This window comes from Vulpes lagopus, chromosome 8 (genome assembly GCF_018345385.1).
Source record: "Vulpes lagopus strain Blue_001 chromosome 8, ASM1834538v1, whole genome shotgun sequence".
Classification (NCBI taxonomy): domain Eukaryota; kingdom Metazoa; phylum Chordata; class Mammalia; order Carnivora; family Canidae; genus Vulpes; species Vulpes lagopus.
This window is the reverse complement of record NC_054831.1, coordinates 106,808,372-106,835,309: the sequence shown is the minus strand read 5'-3', so window position 1 is coordinate 106,835,309 and position 26,938 is coordinate 106,808,372. Positions and strand designations below refer to the sequence as shown.

The 26,938-nt window shown below is 36.6% G+C and overlaps 1 protein-coding gene across 5 annotated transcripts in view; it reads left to right on the top strand.

Annotated features, from left to right (window-relative positions):
• FAM169A (family with sequence similarity 169 member A) overlaps positions 1 to 26,938 on the top strand; it is a 61,684-nt gene that overhangs the window by 9,738 nt on the left and 25,008 nt on the right. For 2 of the 5 annotated variants that reach the window (XM_041765313.1, XM_041765315.1), the window contains exons 2-5: positions 9,549 to 9,683; positions 10,752 to 10,851; positions 11,198 to 11,283; positions 13,403 to 13,574. In XM_041765313.1, coding sequence (XP_041621247.1) covers positions 9,552 to 9,683; positions 10,752 to 10,851; positions 11,198 to 11,283; positions 13,403 to 13,574 — 490 coding nt within the window. In that variant the 5' untranslated portion in view covers positions 9,549 to 9,551. Of the gene's footprint in view, positions 1 to 7,918; positions 7,993 to 9,548; positions 9,684 to 10,751; positions 10,852 to 11,197; positions 11,284 to 13,402; positions 13,575 to 26,938 lie in introns of those variants that run through there. The other 3 variants (XM_041765314.1, XM_041765317.1, XM_041765316.1) reach the window with 3 other exon arrangements.

The window sequence follows — 26,938 nt, the reverse complement described above, 5'->3', positions numbered from 1 at the left end:
CCCCATCACATTCTCGCTCCCTTGCTGATTGGAGGCAGGCACGTAAACTAAATTTTGTCAGTCAGATGCATCCAAGAGAGATGGCACTTTTTTTTTTTTTTTTTTTTTAGTATTTATTTATTCATGAGAGACAGGCAGAGGCAGAAGGGGAAGCAGGCTCCCCTTGGGTACCTGATACGGGACTCGATCCTGTGACTCCGGGGTCATGCCATGAGCCAAAGGCAAATGCTCGACCACTGAGCCACCCAAGATTGTACTTCCATGTTTAAATGATGTCTTAGATCTAGGACCATCTTCTGAATATGAAGAGAGAATTAAATTCTTAGAAACTGTGTAAGACTTCTGATAGGTGTAAGCAGTCTTTAACCATTGCAGGACTCCTAAAATGCTCTACTTTTATTTTATTTAATTTATTTATTATTATTTTTTAATGCTCTACTTTTAAACATAGAGTTGTGGTAAAAAGAATAGACATCAGAGCCAGACTGCATGGATTCAAATACTAGTTCTGCCACTTTACTAGAATGTATCCTTGAACACATTAGCTGATTTTGCTTCCTACTTAAAACAAGCAACAGGCATGAACTCCCCTTCTAACTTCCTGCTCTGTTAGCCTTAAATGTATAGGCAATCCTCACCCACAAGTGATCAAATCTTTTTTCTTTCTCAGAGAACAGGAGAGGGTTTGTGAGAAGCATGGAGCCAACCTGAGATTTAATGGTTGGAGCAGTTTATTCACTAGTTTTATTCTATCGTATTCAGAATCTCAGCTCTAACACCGGAGAAGGATAAAGGTAGGGTTTAGGGTCTTTTGTAGAGCAGGAAGAGTAGAAGAATAAAGGGTAAGATAAAGAGATCATTGAGCTAATGGAATACAGGGACTAGGTTAGTTAGGGAAAAAATGATGTTAGAGAGAAAAGAGAAAATCAGAGAAGAATCAAAATAAGGTTCAGAAACAGGCTTTTTCTGTAAAAGTTTGAGAGCGTTACCAATTATGTTGCCTGGATACCTAACCCATTTTCAGTGTTGGGGAAACAATCAGGAGAGGTAGGATCACGACTTGGATCGGTTGAGATAATTGGTTTTTTTTTCCTAAGAACTCTTTCAGCTCTAAAATGTCCATATTTTAAAAATAGGGATCCCTGGGTGGCGCAGCGGTTTGGCGCCTGCCTTTGGCCCAGGGCGCGATCCTGGAGACCCGGGATCGAATCCCACATCGGGCTCCCGGTGCATGGAGCCTGCTTCTCCCTCCGCCTGTGTCTCTGCCTCTCTCTCTCTCTCTCTGTGACTATCATAAATAAATTAAAAAAAAAATATTCCTCTCCCCCTAAAGTCTCCAAATGATCATAATAATCTAGAGGAATCTTGAAAATTTAGGAAACGAATTTATAAAATACATTCTTCGTTTTTAAGAGTATAGTTGACATCTTTTTTTTTTTTTTTTAAATATTTTATCCATGCAGGGAGCCTGACGTGGGACTCGATCCCTAGTCTCCAGGATCACACCCCGGGCTGCAGGCGGCGCCAAACCGCTGCACCACCTTGGCACCACCGGGGCTGCCCTGTAGTTGACACCTAATAATTAACCTTTAATAGGGAAAAAAATCACAATAATAGGAGTTTGTTTTCTCATTCTCATATTTTCTTTCTATGAACATTCATTCTTTCAAATAGTTATATGATTTTTCAGGAGAGAGGGGTGGAATTTTTAAAAGATGTATGTGAAAAAGCAGCTGAGCATCTTAAAATTCTTATGTAAGAGGTATTAGTATTGTGTTTTTATACACGTTAGCCAGAATTAATGAGCAGAACATTTGCTTAATTTATAAATTAATTTGGACACTTTTTACACTTCATTATTCATTCTGCGCAAATTTTTTGATGAGTTAGTTTGCTTAAGGCAACACTAAGCTCTCTCATTCATGTAGAATCTAGTTAGCCCTTTTGGTTTATCTCATGGGTAGAGCTTAAAGTATTTGACAAAATTTGATCTGACAGCTTTACAGTTATGTAACACAGAACAGAAGCTGAAAAACAAAGAAGAAGAAGTGATTTATCATAGCAACCTATATTTCTCTTTAGAGCTTTACCACCTTTCTCTTGCTAAACTGTGGCAGAACCACCATAAGGCTGGTAGTTTACAGTTGTAAGTTCACCAGTATATTTTTTTTTATAAGCCATTACAAACCTTTAGAGGTGAAAAGGTCCTTAGGATTATCCTGTCCAGTTGCATCACATTACCAATGAGAATACAGAAGCTTAAAGAGGGTAAGTAACTTGCCTAGGGTCACTGACTTAGCTAGTGGTAGAGCTGACCCAAGAACCAGGGTTGTGCATAGAATTCCAATTCCAGTTGTTCTTTCTGGTGTAATATGTGAATAGAATATTTAATAACAAGGGAATTATAGCAATATTTTACAAAAGGAGATGTCACATAACCATGACAAATATGATTTTGCATATTGAGTAAAAATAATTATATTGGAAGGTATATTTAATTGTCTGGATTTCTATTATTTTAGCCCCAGTAGTGGTAAGGATATTCTGTTACTTCATCAATATACAGGGGCTAATAGAAATATCTCACTATATTTTCAATGTGGCCATCTCTTAAAAGTCTGATATATGGTCATTTCTCAGTAAATGTTACCTGTTGCTGTTAACTTACTGGTTTATAATAATTTCTAGTTATTTAATCTTCATTTACTTACTTTTAGGTGATTATTTAGCCAATAAAATTAGCACTAAGAGCAACTAGTAATAAAAGTAATGGATTTAAGAACAGATTTGCAACTCATAAACATATTAGAAGGGGGATGTGTATATGTGTGTGTCTCTGGGCCTTTGGAATTAGAGAAATACTTGCTAATTCTTTTCATTTTAACACCTATGATGCTATAGTTGTTTTTAAACGGTATTCATAAATCACAACTTCTTGGCAACATTTCTCTCCCCAGTAATGGTCTTTATGCAGATTTCAAAGTTTTTAAATTGTTGGACTGCAGGAAAACAATTGTTTCACTTTGTGTGTGTGTGTGTGTGTGTGTGTGTGTGTATGTATGTGAATATTCTTTAATAATAAGCCCAGAAGCAATTATTTTTCTGTTTAAAAATGGTCATCTAAAACGATTAAAGAATGAAAGATAATGAATTTCCGTTTTTACACTTTAATTAATTTAGTCATTTTGTAATTAATTGCCTTTGATTTGTAATAGCATCCTCCTTCTGGTATGCACGCCTATACCTATAGTGCAATATTTTCTAAAATGTGCTGATATAATACTGGTGATTTAGTTTTTTTTTTTTTTTTTTTAAGACTTATTTATTTATTTAGTTAGTTTTTGAGACTGCAAGCATGAGCAGGGAGGAGGGGCAGAGGGAGAAGCAGACTTCCCACTGAGCAGGGAATATGCCCTGGGGCTCAATCCCAGGACCCTGGATCATGACCTGAGCTAGGGGCAGACACTTAAAGGCAGACACTTAACAGACTTGAGCCACCCAGGTACCCCTAGGAGTATTCATATGAACATTTAAATGATTTTTTTTTTTTTGGTAGTTAGAAATTTTAATGCTGACTAGGAAAATGTATAATTTAATGTCACTTTGGTGACTTTATAGTTTAGGGTAAATGTTTCTAAAAAAGTAAACTGAGATTCTGATACCAGCTGCAACATGGATAAACCTTAAAACCATTATGGTAAGTGAAATAAGCCAGACATCAAGGGATAATTGTTGTTGATTCCACTTAAGTTACTAGAATAGGCAAATTCATAGAGACAGAATAGAATGGTGGTTAGCAGGAGATGGGGGAAGAGGGAATGAGGAATGATTGTTTAGCGGGTACAGAATCTCTGTTTGGGATGGTAAAAAAAAGTCCTGGAAATGGAGACTGGTGATGGTGGTACAATAGTACAGATGTGCCTACTGCTAAGAATTGTAAATCTAGAAATGGTTAAAATGGTAAGTGTTATATGCATGTTTTACCAACTTAAAAAAGAGGAGGGAAGAAAAGAAGATGGAGAGACGTATGTGTGTATTTTTAAAGAAGTGAATTGAGGGGCATTTGACTGGACTGGTTCAATTGGTAGAACATTTGACTCTTGATCTTGGGGTTGTGAGTTCAAACCTTACTTAAAAAAAAGAAAATTAAAAAGAGAGGTGACTTGAGAAACATAATTAAATAGTGATATAGGCACTTAACACCCTAGGAAAATGTCCATGGTGGTATGCATTATTGAAGCTTGGGCAATACCAGGGTAGAGAACTGATCAATGGTTTAGGGAGACCAGCTCCTATTCAGGCTTAATCTGCTGTGGACTAATGGGTGGGCCGCATTTCACTCTTACTTGAAGCATATTAGGTAAGAAACCAAGACCTCTCATCTCAGACTGTATACTGCCCTAAAATAATTCTGGGCTCTGCGAAATGTGTTCTTTATTCAGATCACCTACTTTGCCTGTGTAACAGAATTGTCTTCTTTTGAATAATGAAACACAAAAAAATGTACTTAAAACATGACATTAGCATTTGAAATCTTTTTACAGTAACAGCAGATGAAAAAGAAAATCACTTATAAGCTTGTTTCTCTGTCAAGACTATTTTTCCTTCTGTGTCCATTTTGTATTATCTAGAATGCCATATTGTATGATTTTATAATCAACTGTGCTTTTTTTAAAAAAAGATTTTATTTGACAGAGAATGAGAGTCAACTGTGCTTTTTATAGACCAAGTTTTTGTCAGCAGGGTTTAAACATTATGTTTCATCCTTTAGATTATGATTACCATCAACAAATGAAATTTTTATTATTTAAACAAACTTAAAAATCTTTTTAGGGCACCTGGGTGAGTCGGTTGGACATCCAACTCTTGATTTTGGCTCAGGTCTTGATCTCAGGGTCATGGTATGGCCATCAGTCAGGCTCTGTGCTCAGCATGGAATCTGCCTGTCCCTCTCCCTCTGCCCCTCCCCCGCTTACTCTCTCTTAAATAAATGAATAAATAAAATCTTAAAAAAAAAAAAAAGATTTTTAAGTAATCTCTTCACCTAAGGTGTAGCTTAAAGTCACAACCCCAAGATCAAGAGTCACATGCTTCACCTCCTGAGCCAGCGGGGTGCCCCAGCAAATGAAAAAAAAAAAAAATTAAGTAGCCTCCACACCCAGTGTAGAGCCCAGCACGGGGCTTGAACTCACAACCCAGAGATCAAAACCTGAGCTGAGATCAAGGGTCGGATGCTTAACTGACAGCCACCTAGGCATTGCCAGCAAATGAAATTTTTAAATATATTCGTTCATAGCTTGTTGTGGCTGTTAATTTTCAAGAGAGTCTTTTGAGTTGGTTTAAGGGTAATGGTAATCTTTCCTGAGCTTCATGTAGTCAGTGGTATGGTATATTAAAAATCTCTTAATGTGTTGCTTGGATATAAAGCTGGGGTCTTCTCTATAAGAGAGTAAAAACAGTTGATACATTCTCTTAACTAGTGTCCTAATTATGCTTCTTTCATCACTACTCACCATTTATCTTGTGTTTTTAGTTTGATCTAAAATTTTTTTAAAAGAATGATTTATTTTAGAGAGAATGAGTGAGAAGAGGGGAGGGGCAGAGGGAGAGGGAGAATTCTGAAGCCGACTCCCCGCTGAGTGCAAAGTTCCACCCAGGGCTTGATCTTAGGACCCTGAGATCATGACCTGAATTCCCGCTACTTTAGTTTGCTGTTATACACTGAGTTTGATACAGATGAAAAGAGTTACTCAAACTAAAAAGTAAGCTGCCTTCACAGTAGAGCTGCTGTTTTATTTTATTGAGCCTTTCCTTACTCTTACTTACCCAAGCTCTGGTTGATCTCTCTTGAAACATAAAGGTTTTTTGGTTTTTTTTTTCATTTTCGTAAGTTGGCTAGAAGTCTTGTGGTACAGCTTTTATCAGTAGTTTGGCAAATTTTTCTTTCTTTCTGCTTTTATTTAGACATTTATGGTTACTAACAGATGGGGTGAATTTGTGTGTTCTATTTCTGGGTTTTATTTTATTATAATTATTTTTTAAAGATTTTATTTATTAGAGTGGGAGGGAGGGGGAGAGAGAGAGAGAGAGAGAGAAGAGCAGTGGAAGGGGCAAAGGGAGAGGGAGAAGCAGACTCCTTGCTGAGCAGGGAGCCTCACGTGGGTGTTGACCCCTATCCCAGGAGTCTGGGATTATGACCTGAGCCGAAGGCAGATGCTCAAGCAAGTGAGCTACCCAGGAGCCTCTTTAATTATTTATTTATTTTTCTGTGAAAGAGAGCAAGGGTGGCCATGTACAAGTAGGAGGAGGGTCAGAGGGCGAGGGAGAAGCAGACTTCTCAGAGCCCAATGTGGGGTCTGATCCCAGGACCCCAAGATTACGACCTGAGCTGAAGTGAGAGATCCAACCAAGCCACATATACACACAGCATTATTTGAATAAAATTAGGCTCCCAGTCATATGTATACCAAGTTTTAAAGTCCCTAAGACCAATATTTCAGTCATTATCACCATATCTTCAAAATTCAGAAAACTGTATTTTTTAAAAATATTTTTATTTATTTATTCATGAGAGACATAGAGAGGCAGAGAGAGAAGCAGGTTCCATGCAGGGAGCCCGACGTGGGACTCGATCCTGGGTCTCCAGGATCATGCCCTGGGCTGAAGGCAGCACTAAACCGCTGAGCCACCCAGGCTACCCCAGAAAACTGTATTTAACTATAACTGTTACCGTGTATGTCCTTTTATGTGTTTGTTATATTTCCACCAGATACTCAATTCCTGTCTAATACTGTTGCTGTGATAAAATGGATTTGAAGGTCATTTCAGAGAAAAGTAACTTTGCTTTTCTCAGTTGCTTTTCTTCTGCCTTTTATTTTATTTAGGTATTTATATATTTTTAAGTAGGCTCTAAGCGCAGTGTGGAGCCGAGCATGGGGCTTGATCTCACAACCCTGAGATCAAGACCTGAGCTGAAGTCGAGTCGGATACTTCACTGACTGAGCCACCCAGGCACCCCCAAAATAGGGAATTTTTAAAGCAAAATCATCTATATTGCTTTATATATACTCTTTAAGAACTAGTAGCTCGGTATTTGATGTAGATTGTAGGTTTTTATTTAACTTTATGATGGACATTTTAAAGAGTACACAAATCAGGATCCTCTCCATGCATCTGATATGTCTCTTAAGTTTCGTTTAACTTACATTAGTGTTCACCTTTTTTTTGTAAAACTCCATGCTGTATATTTATTGTAGAAACAGAGTTCTAAGTTTGGCTGACTGTATACGTAAGGCTTCATTTCACATTTGTCTAATGATTTGGTTAGATTTGGGTCCAGTTTTCTTGTCATATCACATGAGGATGCATAGGAGTTCTCATCCTACTTTTAGTAAGATTGGTTAAGTGTGGATATACATATCTAGCACATATGAGTGCATTTATATGTGCCAAAATACTCCTGCCCAAACGCTCATAGCAGCCCACCTGCCCATCAGTAAGAGAATAGGTAAATAAACTGTATTTGGGTATGATGGAATACTACATAGCAATAAAAGGGGACAAATTAACTGGCATCACCAACACTGCTGCTGTTTCTCAGAGAAATAACCTTGAATGAAAAGAGTTGACATAATAGAAAGCCTGCTGTATGATTTTAGATATAAGAAGTTCAAAGATGGGCAAAATTGTCTGATTTAACCATACCATAAGACCAATGAAACAATACTACCTTATTAAAAAAAAGTTCTTTTTACCCCTTCTGATTGAGATAGCTCCCCTTAATCCTGTATTCCATTTCCATAGATCTTAGGGTTTATTTCCATATCTTATTATTACATTGGTTTGTGTATTCATGTGCCTGTTACAGAAGTTTTATGGTTTTGTTTTGTTTTGTTTAGATTTTATTTTTAAGTGACCTCTACACCCAAGGTGGGGGCTCAAACTTGCAACCCTGAGATCAAGAGTTGCATGCTCCACGACTAAGCCACCCAGGTACACTCCGTTCCCCATTAAAAAAAAATTATTCTATTTTTTAATTTATTTTTAAGTAAGTCCTATGACCAACATGGGGCTTAAAGTCACAACCTCAAAATCAAGAGTCACATGCTCTACCAACCGAGCCAGCCATGAGTCCCTAGAAGTTTTAGACTATGTTTTAATATCTGACAAGTCTTATACCTTTCTCCAGCCATTGCTCTGCCTTTTGAGGATTTTTCTAGTTATTCTTGCTTATTTACCTTTTCAAATTAACTTTATAATTAACTCGTTTTGCTTCAGGAAAAAAAAGCTATTTTCATTAGGATTGCCTTAAATTAATAGATTATCTTAGGGAGAGCTACTATCTTTTTGGTATTGAGGTGTCCTTTCCAAAGAACATGGTTTGTCTTTTCCTAGTTTGTTTACTTTGCTTCTTTCAGGAGTGTTTTAGACTTAAATAGATTTCCTGTTGTTTATTGTTGTTAAACTTAAGCCTATTTTAATTTTTGCTTTTGTAGATGGGATCTTAGAGTCTCTCCCTAACCCTTACACCTATCTCGAGTTGTTAAGCCTTTAATTGCTTTCTCTTGTCGAATTGCATTGACAAATACCTATATAATTTTATATAGTAGTAGAGTCTTTATTTTTCTTGGTTGTAGAGGAAGTCTTTTTAAAAAATATTTATTTATTTGAGAGAGTGCAAAAGAGAGGACATGTGCGAGAGCATAAGGTGGAGGGGAAAGGGAAAAGCAAACTCCCCTCTGAGCAGGGAGCCCAACTGGGGCTTGTCTGTCCCAGGACCCTGGGATCATAACCTGAGCCAAAGGCAGATGCTTAACCGACAGAGCCACTCAGGCACCCCAGTAGGAAAGTCTTTAGTGTGTCCCCACTAAGATGCTGGCTTTAAAAATATATGTGCACATACATATATACGAGATGTAACTTACATGCCATAATATTTATCTATCGTAACTGTCCAATTCAGTGATTTTTTTAAAGAAAATTTATACGATTGTAAAATATTTTTGTTAATCCCAGAAGTTCCCATGTATCTGTCCTTTTATATAGTGGTTTATATGTTGACAGATATAGGAGGATATACTTAAATGCATATGTATAGAGACACCTGGGTGGCTCAGTGGTTGAGCATCTGCCTCTGGCTCATGTTGTGATCCCGGGGTCCTGGGATTGAATCCCTCATTGGGCTCCCTGCAAGGAGCCTGCTTTTCCCTCTGCCTGTGTCTCTGCCTCTCTCTATGTCTCATGAATAAATAAATAAAATCTTCTAAAAAAAAATGGATGTGTATATATGCAAATATGTATACCTTAGCCTGTATATTTTTATCTTTTAGGAAATTACCCATTGTTGCCTATTTCATTGCTTATGTTTAGTACAAATGAATATTTCAAAGTTTTTTTTTATGTATATTTTCAGTCATCAGGCTCAGATTGTTGTCTGTCTTAGCAAAGGTTTTTTAAAGTGTGGTATTAAAGTAAAAAGTTTTTTCTATGAGTAAAAAGAAGATAACATTTCGTCTTCTAAAATATTTGTCCCATATTGTTTGTTGAAGAGAATGGCATTCCCTGTGGATATGCTGGATAATTGCAGTCATGAGGAACTGGAAAATTCTGCTGAAGATTATATGTCAGATCTAAGGTGTGGGGACCCTGAAAATCCTGAACGTTTTTCTCTTCTCAATATTACGGTAAGGTGTGCGAAGGTGATTTTTGTCAACCTTTTAAGTTGAGTTTATACGTGAAATCAGTATCTTCTTATTATTTTTCATTTAAAAATGTTAATTAATCACCTTTGAAGTTTTCCTCCAAAGACTGTTGAGTAAAATGGGTAAATATTGGTTGGTTAGTACAGCAGCATGATCAAGTTTTAAAAAGACAGGTTATTGCTTAATATTTATATTTTGCTTTTAAAATTATATGTAAGTTGTTTTGCTAAGACTGGTTATGGCATTTGAGCTAACTAAATTAAGTTTACTTTAGATTTGGAATTTGTGACTTCAGAAATTTTGAATTAAAAAATCAGCAAAACAATTACATATTTTTATGTCACAAATTATCTGTTTTTCTATCCAACTTTCTAATTTATAAGTGTGATGTATTGTGAGGGAAAGATCATTAGCATTCCACTGTGAAATAGATGGTAGGCCAGTTCTGTACACTGTGCTGGCCTCAGAGTTTTCTTCCAGAAAATGATGTTTAAAGGATTCTTTAAAATCTGTTCTTCCAAAGCACCAGGATTTAAAAATTTTATTCTTATAAACCGCCAATATTTTATAATTATCTGAATAGTAATATTATCTCTAAATGGGGAATTATGGTCAGATAAATGAAGGTAGAAAAATCTTAAAAGTATCATCTGTATCTCACAAGGAAAACAAATGTACCTATCTGATGTCTTTGACCATAAAATGAGATTTACCCCGTGAGATTGTCTAAATAACAGATGATAAATATAGTTGTTTTTTAATGAGTTTATGTTCCATATCATGCCTTTGTTTTTATTCAGATATGTGGCTAGAGCATAGTAGTAATATTTATGGAAGTAAACTTTAATTTTTTTCCCCAAATAATAAGATTCTTGCAAAAGGGAAGTCTGATTACTAATTTTTTTGAGACTGGAAATATTTTCTATGAAATTAAATTATGTAATTTGTATTAATATAGAGAAAGTTCAATATTTTGGTAGAAGCATGGTGTTTTTGCCCTATGTTTTCTTAACAAACTCTTCACTATTCTTTAATCAATTGTCATTTCAGATTCCTATTAGCCTGTCAAATGTAGGCTTTGTACCTCTTTATGGTGGAGATCAGACTGAGAAAATTCTTGCTCTTTTTGCACCTGAGGACTCACTCACAGGTCTCTTTTCTGCTTAATCTTTATCAATTGAGGAAGTTTTCTCCAAACAATAAGATCTTTATTAAAAAGTAGCTACAAAAAAAAAAAAAAAAAGTAGCTACATGAAGGAGCTTAAAAAATTGTTTCAAACTAAATTTCAGAAAATAAAATTTTCATTTGTTTGTAATTTTTTTTTTTACTTATTTGTAATTAAATGTTTACTGAGTGAAATAAAAGTGGTGTAAATGGGGCCACATTGTCTTAAAAGTGTGGGTGTATTTAATAAGGTTACCTGTATAAGCTTTTTCAAATAGTAATATTGCATACTGTAAGACTGAAATGTTAATAATAATTTATTCTGTTTTAGCTGTGGCACTTTACCTTGCTGATCAGTGGTGGGCTATTGATGATATTGTGAAAACATCTGTTCCTTCTAGAGAAGGGCTTAAGCAGGTAACAAGATCCTGTAATTTAAAAGTGTTTCTTCTGAGGCTGTTTTACAGTATGTTTCCCCTAAACATTGATAGTTGATGAAATTATTGAGCACTTCTCCATTTTAGTATAACCAGGTTGTATTAAACCCTTAGAGTTTCAATGTTATGATGAAACTGGTAGTCTGATTGAACTTCCTTAATTTTACGTGGTTCCAAAAAGTATCAAATTTGGGTGAGGAAGAGTGAATACCTTGGGGTTACTTGAAATGTAGTGACCTGAAGCGACCTGTTAACTTCTGATTTTCTTAAAGGGTAGAGAAAAGGCTAGTTCTGTCTATGTGTTTGCCTGTATTCTCTGTCTATAGGAGAGACTGACCAGGAAACCTGTCTATCAGAAGGGCCATTTTACATGGTCTACTCAAGCGTTCTAAAGAGTGGAATAGAAGGGAGGTCCTCGGGGGCGTACTACCAAACTTTATCATTTTTTTTCTGTCCTGGTAATCATTTTATCATTTACTGAGAGGAAGGCATACATAGCTGGTATGCTGATCACTTCTGCCTGCCACAGTGCTTGATGGGAGAAACCAGTCTATGAAAGGCAGAGTTCAGAAACAAAGAGCAGCATGTAACACAATGAAAAGTAGTACCCGGAGGTTCAAAAAATTAACTGCACATGTGCACCATGAAGAACAAGCTAAAACAGTGCATATGAAAACGCTTGGGCTATAGTTAATTGGGACTAAAGCCAAGGTAAGCAAAACAGCTAATAAAAAATATGCCTATATAGCAAAGTCCCATTGTCTTAGCAATATCTTCAGTGTTCGGATCTATTAATGTCTGCCAAGTCCCAGTGGAAAGAGAGACGTTAAGGAACTGGAGCAGTTTCAAGGGAGAGGACCCCACATTGCATTCACTCAGTCTCTTCCTTTAGTTGAATGTCTTGGCTTCTTCAAAGTACAGTTTTGGTTATAGTCTGCTTAGTATGAAGAAGAATTTTATAGTGGTCAGAGCTGTTCAAGGAAGGAATGGGTTGCCTTGAAAGCTAGTAAGCTTTGTCATTTCTTGTATTTGGTATCTGGCATCCCCTAGTGTGTAGTATGGTTAAGGTAGTTTTGTTGTTGTTGTTTTATTTTTTGAGAGTAGTGTGTGTATAGTTCATACTTTTTGTTCTTCATTCACTTAATTAGAGGGCACTCTTGTTTTTCCTTGAGGAGACTTGAGGGGGAATAGACTTTATGGATAGAACTCTTGTTTTGAGTGGTGAAAAGATGTCTAAGGAAAACCACATCCTTTGATGTCAGAAAGTTGGTGAGGGGGTCCCGGTGACCATGTGGCTCTGCATATAGGAAGTGAGCCTCTGCCTCCATCCTGTGAGTGCCCCATGTTTGTTTTTATCAGACTTTCCTGTGCCACTGTAGGGTCTGTGGGTATATATGTGGGGTGAAGTGGGTATTCCTTATAGTTAAGATGCCCAAGACATGACTGTTAAATGAACATTTTACCTGGAAAAGATGAGACAGATTCCTTTTCTTTCTTTTCTTTCTTTCTTTCTTTCTTTCTTTCTTTCTTTCTTTCTTTCTTTCTTTCTTTCTTTCTTTCTTTCTTTCTCTTTCGTTTTTAGATTCCTTTTCTAAGAAGATAAGTATGGCCTTGCTCATCAAATAAGTTATTGTTCTCAAAGTCTTCGAGGATAACCTAACTTTTTTTGGTTCCCCCCTGCTCTTTTTAATTTACTATTGAGGCTAGAATGGGGTGAAAAAGAGTTGAAGCAATAGAGGTGTTGGGGCAGCACTTACGGTGGGGGAAACTCTGGATCTGGGCAACTGGAAGAGGAAAGAAAACACTTGAGCGCTAAGGAAGAGATGCTGAGGATTGGTACATTAGAAACTCATTTGCCTGTTTTAGAATTTTGCTGAGAGGCAGTATTCCATGCATAGTATGTGTTTGTAGATATGAATTGTTATTGCTGTGAATGATTCATCTCATCTGTGTGATGGAAGGTTTAAGAAATCATTTTGAGTGTATTTCCAGTGCTTTGAATGCTAGTATGAGGTGTAGAAGCAGGAAGCAAGGTAGATGGCATCTCTGAATGGATGCGTATCATAACTGTTGTGCCTGGTGTCTGACTCTCTTTCCAGGTGAGAACTCTTGGGGAGAGAGTGGTTCTGTATGTTCTGAATCGAATTATTTATAGAAAACAGGAAATGGAGAGAAATGAGATACCATTCCTGTGTCATAGCAGTACTGATTACGCTAAGATTCTGTGGAAGAAAGGAGAGGCCATTGGTTTTTATTCAGTTAAGCCTACAGGTGAGTCTTTAAAAGTTACTTGAAGTATCTATTATAGAAACCTCCTTTTTTAGACCCCAACTATGTCAGTATCCTTTCAAATGACTCTTTAGAGTTTAAATTGAGGTGACTTTACTTAGTATTTCTTGGGAGTACTTTGAGTCTACCTATCTGTGTACATGAGGCTTGTTAGGAAAGTCTTGAAAAACAAAACAAAAATAAACATTTGACAGAGGGTAGGATTTCTCCATGTATGTACAAAGAGAGTTGTGCATTGAGCCTCATATTTGGCTATCTTGATTCCTTACCATGTCCTTCCCTTCATTTAAAGTAGTTGATTCCTGCTGCTATCACTATTACGGTCTCCTTCTAAAACTGCTATCTGCCCGTGGACAAAATGTATTGTCTTTGTCTGCCTCACATAGCTGATTCAGCCTGATTTATCAAAGGCAGGTTTGCTGATTACCATAAAAACCACTATATTTATAGAATTCAGCTAGCTTCGAAATCCTTAATCTGGGATCCCTGGGTGGTGCAGCAGTTTGGCGCCTGCCTTTGGCCCAGGGCGTGATCCTGCAGACCCGGGATCGAATCCCACGTTGGGCTCCCGGTGCATGGAGCCTGCTTCTCCCTCTGCCTGTGTCTCTGCCTCTCTCTCTCTCTCTCTCTCTGCATGTGACTATCATAAATAAATAAAATTAAAAAAAAAAAAAAAGAAATCCTTAATCTTCTAAAGTTTGGGTTTTTGGATACTAAGATCCAACTAGACCCTGTTCCTATAAAAGATGGGTGCAACTTCATCATGCCTTCCCTATTTTCCTGCCATTTCTCCTCTATAGAGGTATTGGAGCCAGAAAGATCTAATGTGCTTGGTCCATGTACACACATTCACCCTACACTTTAAAACCACCACATAAAAAAGTTGGCCTTTTCTGTACCTTGAGCAAAAGACCTTTCATAGAGAACACTCACATTATTTTCAGCCTTTTTCACAAATCATGCCTTCCAAATTTATCCCTTTTGGTTTGATCACATCTAAAGATCATACCAAATTCACTGTTGATTTGCAGGACTGTTGTGACTGATGGGTTTATTACATGATTAGGACAACACTTAGGATAAGAATTAGTTCATGTAGTCAGTGAGAAGTTTGCTTTTTCTCAGGAATAAAAAATTGTGATCGGTAGCTTAAACTGGTTTGCTGTTTTATTTTATTTTTTCAAAGACTTATTTATTTTAGAAGGAGAATGCACAATCGGGAGAGAGGGGCAGAGAGAGAATCTCAAGCAGACTCCCCGATGAGTGCAGAGCCTGATATGGGGCTCAGTCTTAACAACCCTGAGATCATGACCTCAGCCGAAATAAAGAGCTGGATGCTTAACTGACTGAGCCATCCAGGCATCCTAGCTGGTTTGCTGTTTTAATAAATACTTTGGTTCTCCTTAATAGGCTGTTTTATTCTTGTATAAATTTGAGATAGAACCAATACATTATGTAACTTCAGAAAAATATCATTACAGAAGGGCAGAATAATAATGTTGGATGGAAGCATTGCATAAAAGGCATCAGGGTTTTTTTTTTTAAGACTTTATTTATTTATTCATGAGACACACACACACACACAGACAGATAGAGAGAGAGAGAGAGAGAGAGAGAGGGGCAGAGACACAGGCAGAAGGAGAAGCAGGCTCCATGCAGGGAGCCTGATGTGGGACTCCGTCCTGGGTCTCCAGGATCATGCCCTGGGCTGAAGATGGCGCTAAATTGCTGGGCCACCCGGGGATCCCCGGCATTAGGGTTTTTAAAAATGTTTAATAACTTTGGGGTTAGGGTATATTTTGATTACTTTATGCTTTATTTTATACAGGGTTATTCCTATGGCAGTTGGGAGATCTTTTTTTTTTTAAAAAAAACTTCTCATACTGCCTCCAGGAAAGTTCTTACTTGAAACTAGCTCATAAACATTTAGAGCACATACTAGTTTATACTAATTTATTTAGAGCTTAAAAGTACACAGTTAAAGGGCATAATATTCCTTTTTCAGTTTTCTAATCAGTACTTGATTCCAAGAGTGTGCCTCTTTTTCTTTTATGTGCTTTTGTGGCTCCTTCTCTCCTTTACAACCTGACCTCTATTTTTGCTTGTTGTGGAAATTAACTAAATTTTATATCCTTGAACTTTCAAATGCTACTTGTCTACCACTTTTAGCATTTCCATACTTCTCTACTAATTGGATTACCTCCTTACTATTTATTTTAGTTCTTTCCCTCTTTTTTTTTTTTAAAGATTTTATTTATTTATTCATGAGAGAGACAGAGAGAGAGAGAGAGAAAGAGAGAGAGGCAGAGACACAGGCAGAGGGAGATGCAGGCTCCATGCAGGGAGCCCGATGTGGGACTCAATCCCTGTACTTGGGATTATGCCCTGAGCCAAAGGCAGACATTGAACTGCTGAGCCACCCAGGTGTCCTGACTTAGTAACCATTTAATTCAGTCTGGAAGTATTCTTTTTAAAGGAAACTCAGATGTACAACATTTTGGAAAAACTGTCCAAAACAAATACTTAAACACTTTGTGATAGATAAATTGCTAATACACCTATCAGGAAAAAAAAACGTGTACCATTAGCAAAAAGATTAAATCTTGATTAAACAAATTTGTAGCCTTATATCACTTATGTTTATGATTTTTAAATTAAATGCCAAATCATTATATTGGGACATTTGTTGGGTTATAAAAATAGTTTTAATATATAAGAGGAGACTGTATATGAAGTCAAATCCTATTACAGTACAATGAAATTTAAGAAACTATATAAATTCTTTTTAGCCTGAAATAGAGAGTTTACTGTGGGGGACTTAGAGTTTATTTGTGTGTTTTTTGGGTTACATAGATGTCAGATTATTAAAAACCATTCTTTTCAGTATATTGTTATGCAAAATCTGGCATATAACTAAGGGAGCTCAGAGAATTGAATAACATTATAACAAAAGGTTTTCAGTCCCTTCTCTGGTTATTAATAAGCACTTTTGTCTTAAAAAAAAAAATAGGAGTAGGGGATGCCTGGGTGGCTTAGCAGTTAAGGGTCTGTCTGCCTTCAGTTCAGGGTGTGATCCTGGAGTCCCGGGATCAAGTCCCACATCAGGCTCCCTACATGAAGCCTGCATCTCCCTCTGCCTGTGTCTGCCTCTCTCTCTCTCTGTGTCTCTCATGAATAAATAAATGAAACCTTAAAAAAAAAAAAAAAGGAATAGGATTAATGCTGAACCTTGTCTCCTTCTCATATTAAGTAATATTCATTCATGGATTCATAAACCATAAAAAAATGAGGAAGCTCCTTTTATTTTATAGATATACTTTTAATGAAATTTTGTTTTTTGCCTAATAATTAGTTTTCCCAATGTATAATACACTTGTGTTTTGATCCATTGGGTACTAATGTTAATGATAATGATATTCCAAAATTTCTTTTGGTTTGATAATTAGAACCCTTTGGTCACAATAAATTTAAAAAATATTTATGTAGAGGTATGTTTTTGCAGTGAACAACAGCTGGATAATAAGTATGTAATCCAAGTATAAAAATATGTTACATCAGGATAACCTTTTGTAGAAAAAATACAATAGAAGTTCAAGAAAAAGGAACATGGTAACATTTTTGAGTGTTAAGGATTGCTTAGTTCAGTAGTTAAGGAATAGATGTTCATTGAATGGTTGATGAAGGTTATTAAATTTTGACCCTAAATACTTTCTAGGGTCCATGTGATACATTTAGAAGGGTGATGTAATTTTGTTTATCTTTAATATTACTTGTTAATTGAAAAGGGAAAAATAGTAAATTTACATAAAGCATCATGGCAGACACCATGTTAACTAATAGATCATGGTTAATATCACCAGAAATAAGACCTAGCAATACCATGGACTTCTGATCTGTCATGTGCTGAGAAAGGCAAAACATCATTTCTTGTTTGCTCAAGACACATAACCTTAATTTTATAATGAGAGGATGTTAGACAAAGCCAAACTGAAGGTTGTTCTACAAAATAACTGATCAGTAATCTCTAAAGTGTCAAAATCATGAAAGACAAGAAAGATGGAGTAATTATCAAAGACCAGAATTAAAGAGATATTACAGTAAATCGAGTATGGAATCCTGGGTTGGATTCTAAAACAGAAAAAAGGCATTAGTGGCAAAAGTGGTGAATTTTGAATAAGATTGCTAGTCAATAGTATCTTGTCAGTATTCATTTCCGGGTTTTGATAATACTTTGATGTTATAAGATGTTAATATTAGGGAAGCTGGATGAAGGGTATATGAGACTCTGTATGTTTTTGTGACTTTTCTATATGTCTATAATTTTATAATAGTTTCTTAAAAGTTAATATTGATAATATGCCAGAAATTCCATCCTTGAAATTATTGAAATTTAAGGTGAAAATTTTAGATGTTACCAGAGATGTGTGAATACAGGGTATTCCCGAATTATTTAGAGGTTACAACATGAGCAAAAATGTTTCCTTTGAGGCATTTGAATTGGTCAAGAGAGAAAAATTCCATAAATACCAATATAAGTGGTTTGCCTAGGAAAGGTCCCAGTCAGATCACCCTTCCATGAAGTTCATTGTTGGCAGTCGCCGCCATGCACGCAGAACATCTAATCAGCTTTTAAATGTCTCATTCATAACAATGAACAAACAGCTTAGTTAGGGAAAGCCACTGGTATGAATTATGGAGACCAGAACAAAAGAGAATTAAAGCAATTTGGAAGAGGCAATGAAAAACAAGACTTAATTTTGGAAAGTAAGAGTAGTCCTTACACTGATGAAATGAGGACAAGATTCATTAAAAGAATGTAGAGCTCTTGGAAATTCACAATTCAATGTATGGAAGATAAAGTTTAGGAAATTCATTATAAAGAAGAGCAACGAAAACCAAACCCTAAATGATGGAAAATATGTAAGAAAATTACAGGAATGGCCTGAATAATAGATGTTTTATGAGAGAACAAAGAAACCAGAGGGGAAGAAGTTATCAATGAAAATTCGAGAAAAATTCTCAGAACTATAGAACATGCATTTCTACATTAAAATGGCCCATTGAGCATCTGTCAGAATGGATTGGGATAGATTATTATGAAATTTCAGAAATCTGGGATAGAGAGACTTTTTAAGTCTCCAGAGAATGAGAGAAGTATTTGTACAGAGGATCAAGAATCAGAATGACTAGATTCCTCCATGTGAGTCCTGCACCCTGGAAGTGAAACGATGCCCGCAGGGCACTAAGGAAGTGTGGTTCTGTGGAACTGGGACTGGAGTGGACGAATGTATGTAAGAGCTAAATTCTCATCTGCTCTACTAGGAAGGTGGTTGCTGATGCCTAAAATGGAAACAATTGAGAAAAGTAGTGAGTTGTTTAGAGATATGGACGTAAATACCAGAAAGATCAGTTAATTTCAAAGTGGTCGTTTATAGGGATCAGAAGGTGTCTGTGTGTGGATCATAGAGAAATGAAGTTCAGTCACATGGGGGAGGTGTGGGTTTTGACAAAAGTCAGTGTAATTTATTTATTTATTTGTGATTTTTATTATTTTATTTCTGAGTAATCTCCACATCCAACGTGGGGCTTGAACTCACAACCTCAAGATCAAGAGTTGAATGTTCCACCGAGTCAGCCAGGTGTCTCAGAAATCAGTGTAATTTTAAAATGTAGATGACATCAGTCAAAACTTTTATATAAAGTGAGTGTGTTTATGAATATTGGTGTGAGGATATAAGTTACTGGAAACAGCCTGAGATAACCAAATATAACTATGGAGGGAGTCTGACAGCAGAAGGTGCTGTCTGCTGAGAAGTGCTCATTGACTTCCTGACAGTTAAAAAGGAAATGTTAATCTACTGGGGGATAAGTGAAAGGGGAAAGTTAGCTGAGGCTGCCAACTGTTCATCAAATATTTGTGCTTAATCTTCTATATTCTAGTCACTGGCCAGTAGCTACCCAGTCAGGGATTCTGTTTTCCACTCACTTTCACAGCTAAATGGGGCTGTGTGACTAGTTCCTAAAATCATGAAAAATGGTATGTTTGATGTTGGATCAAAGCGGTTGAGATTCATTCTTTTTCTTCATCTGTCTGCTGAATGCAAAGGATTTTGAAGACCTGGGGGATGGGAAACCACAAGATGGAAGGAACCTGAGTGCCTGTTACTTTGGTGGCCCCCAGTGAACATGTTTCCAGTATTTCTGTGCTTGCGTAGTCTGCTTGTATTGGGCTGGGCCTGTGACATGGTTTACCAGTAGAATGCAGCACAAGTGACACTGTGCTAAACCTTAGGAAAGCATGGAAGTTTGCACTTTGGCGCAGTTAGAAGCTAAGTTACTCTGTAAGAAATAAGACTACTTCAAGGCTGTGGTGTGGTGAGGAAGCCCAGACAGCTGCGGTCAGGAGAACTGAGGTTCCCAGTGGCGAGCCCGGCTGCGCTTCCCGTCAGCAGCCAATACAAACTACTTTACAGGAGTGAAGCCATTTGGACGTTTGGCTGTTCCAGTTGCCCATATGATACCACATGAAAGTTGTGATAAAAAATGAAAGATTTTGTTTTCAACCAGTACATTTTGGGATGGTTTGTTGAGCAAAAACAGGTAACTGAAACAGTTCTTGGATGACTGTACGTTCACTGTGCAGGAACACCTATGTGGGACTGTTAGGAAAAAAGGAGTATTTTCTTATGTTAAGCTTTTCGTATTGGTTTGCTAATGACAGCTGACGTGACTAACTGATTTAGAAAGCATCAAGACTGTGGTGAGAATACTTGTCTGATGGTATATGACGAGAGCTCATGTAGCTATAATCACATTATTTGTTTAGAATTCACCTTATGTATGTGTTCTATGGGGACTGCCAAATGTCTAACGCCTCTGTGAGGCGTTAGACCAGTATTTATTGATGGTGAGGGAAGACCTATTCCTGGTGGACAGTGAAGAAATGGTGATTCCACAAGGGGAGAAAGTCACTCAAGTGTGACGGAGTTATCTTTATCTGTTCTTGAATTTGAATAGATCCTGAATGGTCCTATGAAAAAAATTTTTTTTCCTGTGAAAATTTTATTTTGAAACATGCTATGTAGATAGGGAAGGAAGAACAGAAGAAAGTGAGCAGGAGAAAGAGCAAGAAGGAGAAATGGAGAGTTAGTAATAAAAATTGTGTAGACTCACCTCAGGGAGCTTCGATTTTAGAGGAGGAGTTGGCAATAAATCCCAGGTAGACAATGCTATAAAGAAAACTGAAGTAGGTAAGAGAGTAGAATTTGTGAGTATGTGTGTGGGCGGTACTGTTTTATATAGAAAGGTCAGGGTGAGCATCTCTGAGGGAAGTTAGGGGTGATGGGATATGTGAAGCTTGGGGAGAAGAGATGTTGAGGCAAAGCACTGCAATGCAGAAGCCCTGAGGCAGAAGCAAGTTCAAGGTGTTTCAGAAAGAGCAACAGAGGGAGTGTGTGATATGGGGATGCAGAGGGGCAGGGCCGTATCCTGAATGGCGTTCTAGGACTAGGAAAGAGTTTGAATTTATTCTTTGGGTAATGAGAATTCACTGAAGGGTTTTGAACATGGGTGTTAACACAATCTGATTTACCTTTAAAACCAGTAACTAACTCTCTTTTAACTAACAAAACCAGGAGAGGGTGCAGGTATTGAGTTTAGTTAGTTAAGAGACTTTTGCAGGTAAGAGGTGATGGTGGCTTAGACAAGGGAGATACAGATAGAAGTAATCATATTTGAGATAAATTATGAAGCTACTGAGGCAGGACTTCTGATGGATTGTACATGAGCTATGTAGGAAATGAGTCAAGGATGAATTCTCGACTTTTTGCTGTAAGCAGCTGAGTGAGTAGTGATGAGATTTATTGAAAACTTGGTCCACTAAGGGAAGATCAGGTTGGTTGAGAATCTGTGAAAAATCTGATTATAAATGGTTTAATGGAATCACATGTATAAATTTGTTTTGTTGTATTTAAAAATTTTTTAAATATTTTGAAGATTTAGCGAGAACACTTTGAAAGAGTGAGTGAGTGCATACATGGGGGCAGGGGCCAAGGGAGGGAGCGGGGATCCCAAGCAGACTCCCCATTTAGTGCCAATTAGTGCCGAGCTCAATGCAGGACTCAATCTCACCACCCTGAGATCATGGCCTGAGCTGTAACCAAGAGTTGGCTACTAACCCGACTGAGCCACCCAGGTGCCCCTGTTCTTTTTAAAATTTTAATGGCTTTTGGAGGTAGTATTTACATTTCATACTATTCACCCATGTAAATTATACAATTTGATTTTTTTTTTTTTAGTAGAGTCACCAAATTGTACGACTGTCATCATAACCAATTTTAGATCACTGTGATCATCCCCAAAAGGAAACCATATACTCATTGGCAGTCACTTTCAGCTCTCAGCACCTGGCTCTATCTAGGCAACCAGAAACTTGCCTCTATAGATTTCTGTCTCTGTAGATTTGTCTTTTCTGGACATACAGATAGAATCCTACATATTATATATAATCAGACACAGTAGTTTCTTTGCCTTAGAGTACTATTTTCAAATTTTATCCATGTTACAGCATGTCATTACCACTTCATTCCTTTTTTGGCCAAATAACATGCCTTTTATGACGTACCAATATTGTCTTTCATCATTTGTTGGACTTTGGAATTGTTTCTACTTTCTGACTGTTATGAATAAGGCTGCTGTGAACATTTGTGTACAGGTTTTTGTGTAGATATGTTTTTATTTCTCTTGAGTATACACCAAAGAGTGGAGTTGCAGGGTCATATAGTAACTCTTAATTTTAGCCTTTAGAGGGGCCACCAAATGATTTTCCAAAGTGACTGCACCATTTTTCATTCCCATCAGCAATGTGCAGTTTCTCCACATCCTTACCAGCACTTGTTTTTATTTATCTTTTTGATTTTGGACAGTATAGTAGATGTGAAGTGTCAGGGCATTGTCATTTTCAGTTGCATTTCCTTAATGGCTAAGGATGTGGAACATCTTTTCATGTAGTATTGGCCATTTATATGTCTCCTTTTAAAATGTCTATTTAGATCCTTTGGCCCCCCCCGCCTTTTTTTTTTTTGGTCAGTAAATCTTACCCATTTTTTTTTTAATTTTTATTTATTTATGATAGTCACAGAGAGATAGAGAGAGAGGCAGAGACACAGGCAGAGGGAGAAGCAGGCTCCATGCACCGGGAGCCCGACGTGGGATTCGATCCCGGGTCTCCAGGATCGCGCCCTGGGCCAAAGGCAGGCGCCAAACTGCTGCGCCACCCAGGGATCCCAATCTTACCCATTTTTAAATTGGTTTGTCTTTTTTTTTTTTTTTTACTCCCCTTCACACTTTATTGTAACTGACATTAAAAAATTGCCCATATTTAAAATTTACAATTTGTTGTATTTTATATATGTTTATAGCTGTGAAATTATTACCATAATCAAAATAATAAACATACCCATTATCCCCCAAAATTTGTGTTTCTTTGTAACCATCCCTCCTCCCACTATGAATTGCCAAGCAAACACTTATCTGCAGTCTATTATTATAGATTAGCTTGCTTTTTCTGGAATTTTATGAAATTCAGTATATATATTTTTGTGTTCGCCTGGGTTCTTTCACTCATTGTAGTTATTTCAAGATTCACATATCATAAAATTCACTCTATTATAAAGTGATTTTTTTGCATATTTAGAAAGTTGTACAAGCATCAGCACAAATTCCAAAACATTTTCATCACCTCAAAAAGAATCCCTGTGACTATTAGCAGTCACTTATTTCCCTTACCCTACGATCCCTAGGAACCACTAATCTACTATGTTCTGTCTGGATTATTTATCTTTAAAGATAAATCTTTATCTTTTTTTTCTTCTAATGTTTACTTTAATGGTTTAAGAACAGGTAACAAAAGATCTACTCTTAAAGTTTTAAGTGTAGAATACAGTATTGTCAACTATAGGAATAATGTTACAGAATATCCATAGAATTTACTAATCTTGTATTAATGAAGCTTTAATTGAAATTCCCATTGATTGGCAACTTCCCATTTCCATCTCCCCTGCCCTTGGTGACCATGGTTCTGTTCTGTGCTTCTTTGAGTTTGACTATTTTAGATAACTTAAATAGTTGGAGTCATACAGTATTTGTTAATAGTATTCTGTGGCTGACTTATTTTACTTAGCATGTCTTCATCATCCATGTTGTCATGTATCACAAGATTTATTTTTTAAAAGACTGAATATTATTCCATTGTATGTATATACCATAATTTTCTTTATTCATCCATCAGTAGACATTTAGGTTGTCATAACCTCTTGGATATTGTGAATAGTGTTGCAGTGAACACTGATTGCTGAGGTCTGGGATCCTGATTTCAATTCTTGGATACCCAGAAGTGGGACTGCTGGATGATACGGTAGTTCTATTTTTTAGTTTTTGAGGAACTTCTAAACCGTTTTCCATAGTGGCTATACCATTTTGTATTCCCATCAACAATGTACAAGGGTTCCAATATTCCATATTCTCACTAACAATTGTTGTCTTTGGGTTTTTGGTTTGTTTTGTTTTGGTAGTAGTCATCCTTACAGGTGTGAAGGCATCCTTTGTTGCTTTGACTTGTATATCCTCACTGATGGGTGACATTGAACAGTTTTTTACATACCTGTTGGCCATTTGTATGTCTTCTTTGAAAAAATAAGTATTTAAATCCGTTGCCCATTCTAAGATTGGATTTTGTTATTATTGAGTTATAAACATTCTTTATATATTTTAGATACAAGTCTCTTACTGGACATATAATTTGGAAATATTTTCTCCTATTTTGTGGGTTGTCTTCTCACTATCTTGATGGTGTCCTTTGAAGCACAGAATATTAAAATTTTGATGAAATCCAATTTTTTTTTCTTGCTTTTGGTATTTATGTATGAAAGCTCTGTCTAATCCAAGGTGATAAATGTTTACTGCTATGTTTCCTTCCAAGAATTTTATAGCTTTAGGTCTTACATTTAGATTGATGATCCATTGGCAGTTAATCTGTGTATATGGTATGAGGAAGGGAGTCCAACTTTATTTATTTATTTATTTATTTATTTATTTATTTATTTATTTATTTATTTATTTATTTATTTTTGCCGAGGTGAATATCTGTTGTCTCAGAACTATTCAATGAAAAGACTGTTCTTTTTCCATAGAATTGCCTTGGAACCCCTGCCAGAATCAGTTAACCATGAATACCAGGTTTTGTTTCTAGACTCTTGGTTCTTCTCCATTGATTTTTGTGTCTATTCTTGTGCCAGTACCATACTGTCTTGATTAGTGGAGCTTTGTAAGCTTTAAGATGGTAAATACAAGTCCTCCAACTTTTTCTTCATGATTGTTTTGGGTTTTTGCAGGTGTTCGCATTTAGTCACAATGCGACTAAATTGTGTCTAATTTAGTCAATTTCTGTAAAAAGATTTAGCTGAGAATTTTGAATCTTTAGGTCAATTTGTGGAACATATTGACATCTAAAGTATTAAGTCTTCTGATTCATGAACATGGATGTCTTTCCATTTATTTAGATGTTCTTAAATTTCTTTGAACAGTATTTGTAGTTTTAGTATGTATACAAGCTTTGCATTTCTTAAATTTAACCGTAAGAATTTTATTATTTGTTAATGCTGTGATAAATGGAATTTTCTTTTTTTTCTAAAGATTTTATTTATTTTAGAGTGCACGTGAGTAGGAGGGAAAAAGAGAATCTCAAGGAGACTCTGTGCTGAACATGGAACCCGATGTGGGGTTTGATCTCATGACCTGAGCCAAAATAAGGATTCAGATGTTCAACTGACTGAGCCACTCAATCGCCCCTGGAATTGTTTTCCTTAATTTCATCTCCAAATTGTTCATTGCTGGGGCACCTGAATGGCTCAATCGGTTAAGCATCTCCCTCTGCCCCTTCCCCTGCTTGTGCTCTTTCTCTCTCAAATAAATAAATAAAATCTTTTAAAAAAATTGTTCATTGCTGGTGTATAGAAATACGATTGGTTTTTGTATATTGATCTTATATCCTGCAGCCTTGTTGAACTGCTGAACTTTTATCAGTTTTAATAATTTTTCAGTGAATTCCTTAAGATTTTCTCTGTATAAAATTATGTCATTGATAAATGTAGTTTTACTTCTTTCTTTTTAGTCTGGCTGCCCTTTATCTCCTTTCTTGCCTAGTTAGAACCTCTAGTACAGTGTTAAATAGAAGCAGTGACAGTGAACAGTTTTGTTTTGTTCCTGATCTTAGGAGGAATCATCCAGTCTTTCACCATTAAGTGTGCTGTTAGCTGTGGGTTTTTTGTAGGTCCCTTTATCAGGTTTAGGACATTGAGAATTTTTATCATGAAAGGTGTTGGATTTTGTCAAATGTTTTTTCTCTATTCAACTAATCGTGTGATTTTTGTTACATTTATATGGGCTTTTCCATTCTTTTTTTTTTTTTTTAAGATTTCATTTATTTTATTCATGAGAGACAGAGGCAGAGACACAGGCAGAGGGAGAAGCAGGCTCCATGCAGGTAGCCCGATGTAGGACTCAATCCGAGAACTCCAGGATCATGCCCTGAGCCAAAGGCAGACGCTCAACCGCTGAGCCACCCAAGGTGTCCCTTGGGCTTTTCCATTCTTGATCTTGGAAAAGTTTCATGCATTATGGAAATTAAAAATTTAGATCAATGGTTGAAGCCTTAGGAGAAGATGAGATTTCTCAGAATATATAGAAGAATGTGGCCAAAGATGGAATTTTGAGGATTATAAGTATTCAGCCTAATATGTGCAATGCAAAATTTAATTATAACTAAAAAATTTAATGAAAACTTCATCTAAATTAGATTGTGGTTTTGCTTTACTAGGTAATTGTATTATTGTTTACAGCTGTTGATGGGTCTGAAGACTGGTAACATGGGAAGTTTTTCTGCTCTTTATTTGATATTGTATACTGATAGAACTTTTTTTTTTTTTTTTAGATTTTATTTTTTCATGAGGGACACAGACAGAGAGGCAGAGACGCAGGCAGAGGGAGAAACAGGCTCCATGCGGGAGCCTGACATGGGACTCGATCCTGGGTCTTCAGGATCATGCCCTGGGCCAAAGGCGGGCGCTCAACTGCTGAGCCACCCAGGGATCCCCTGATAGAACATTTACAAAGTATAGTTGCCCCTTGAACAACACAGGTTTGAACTCCATGGGTCTACTATATGTGGGTTTTATTTTCCAATAAATACAGTATAGTACTATAAACATATTTTTTTCTTATGGCTTGCTTTTCAAAAATTTTTTAAAAGATTTTATTTATTTATTAGAGCATGAATCGGGGGAGGAGCA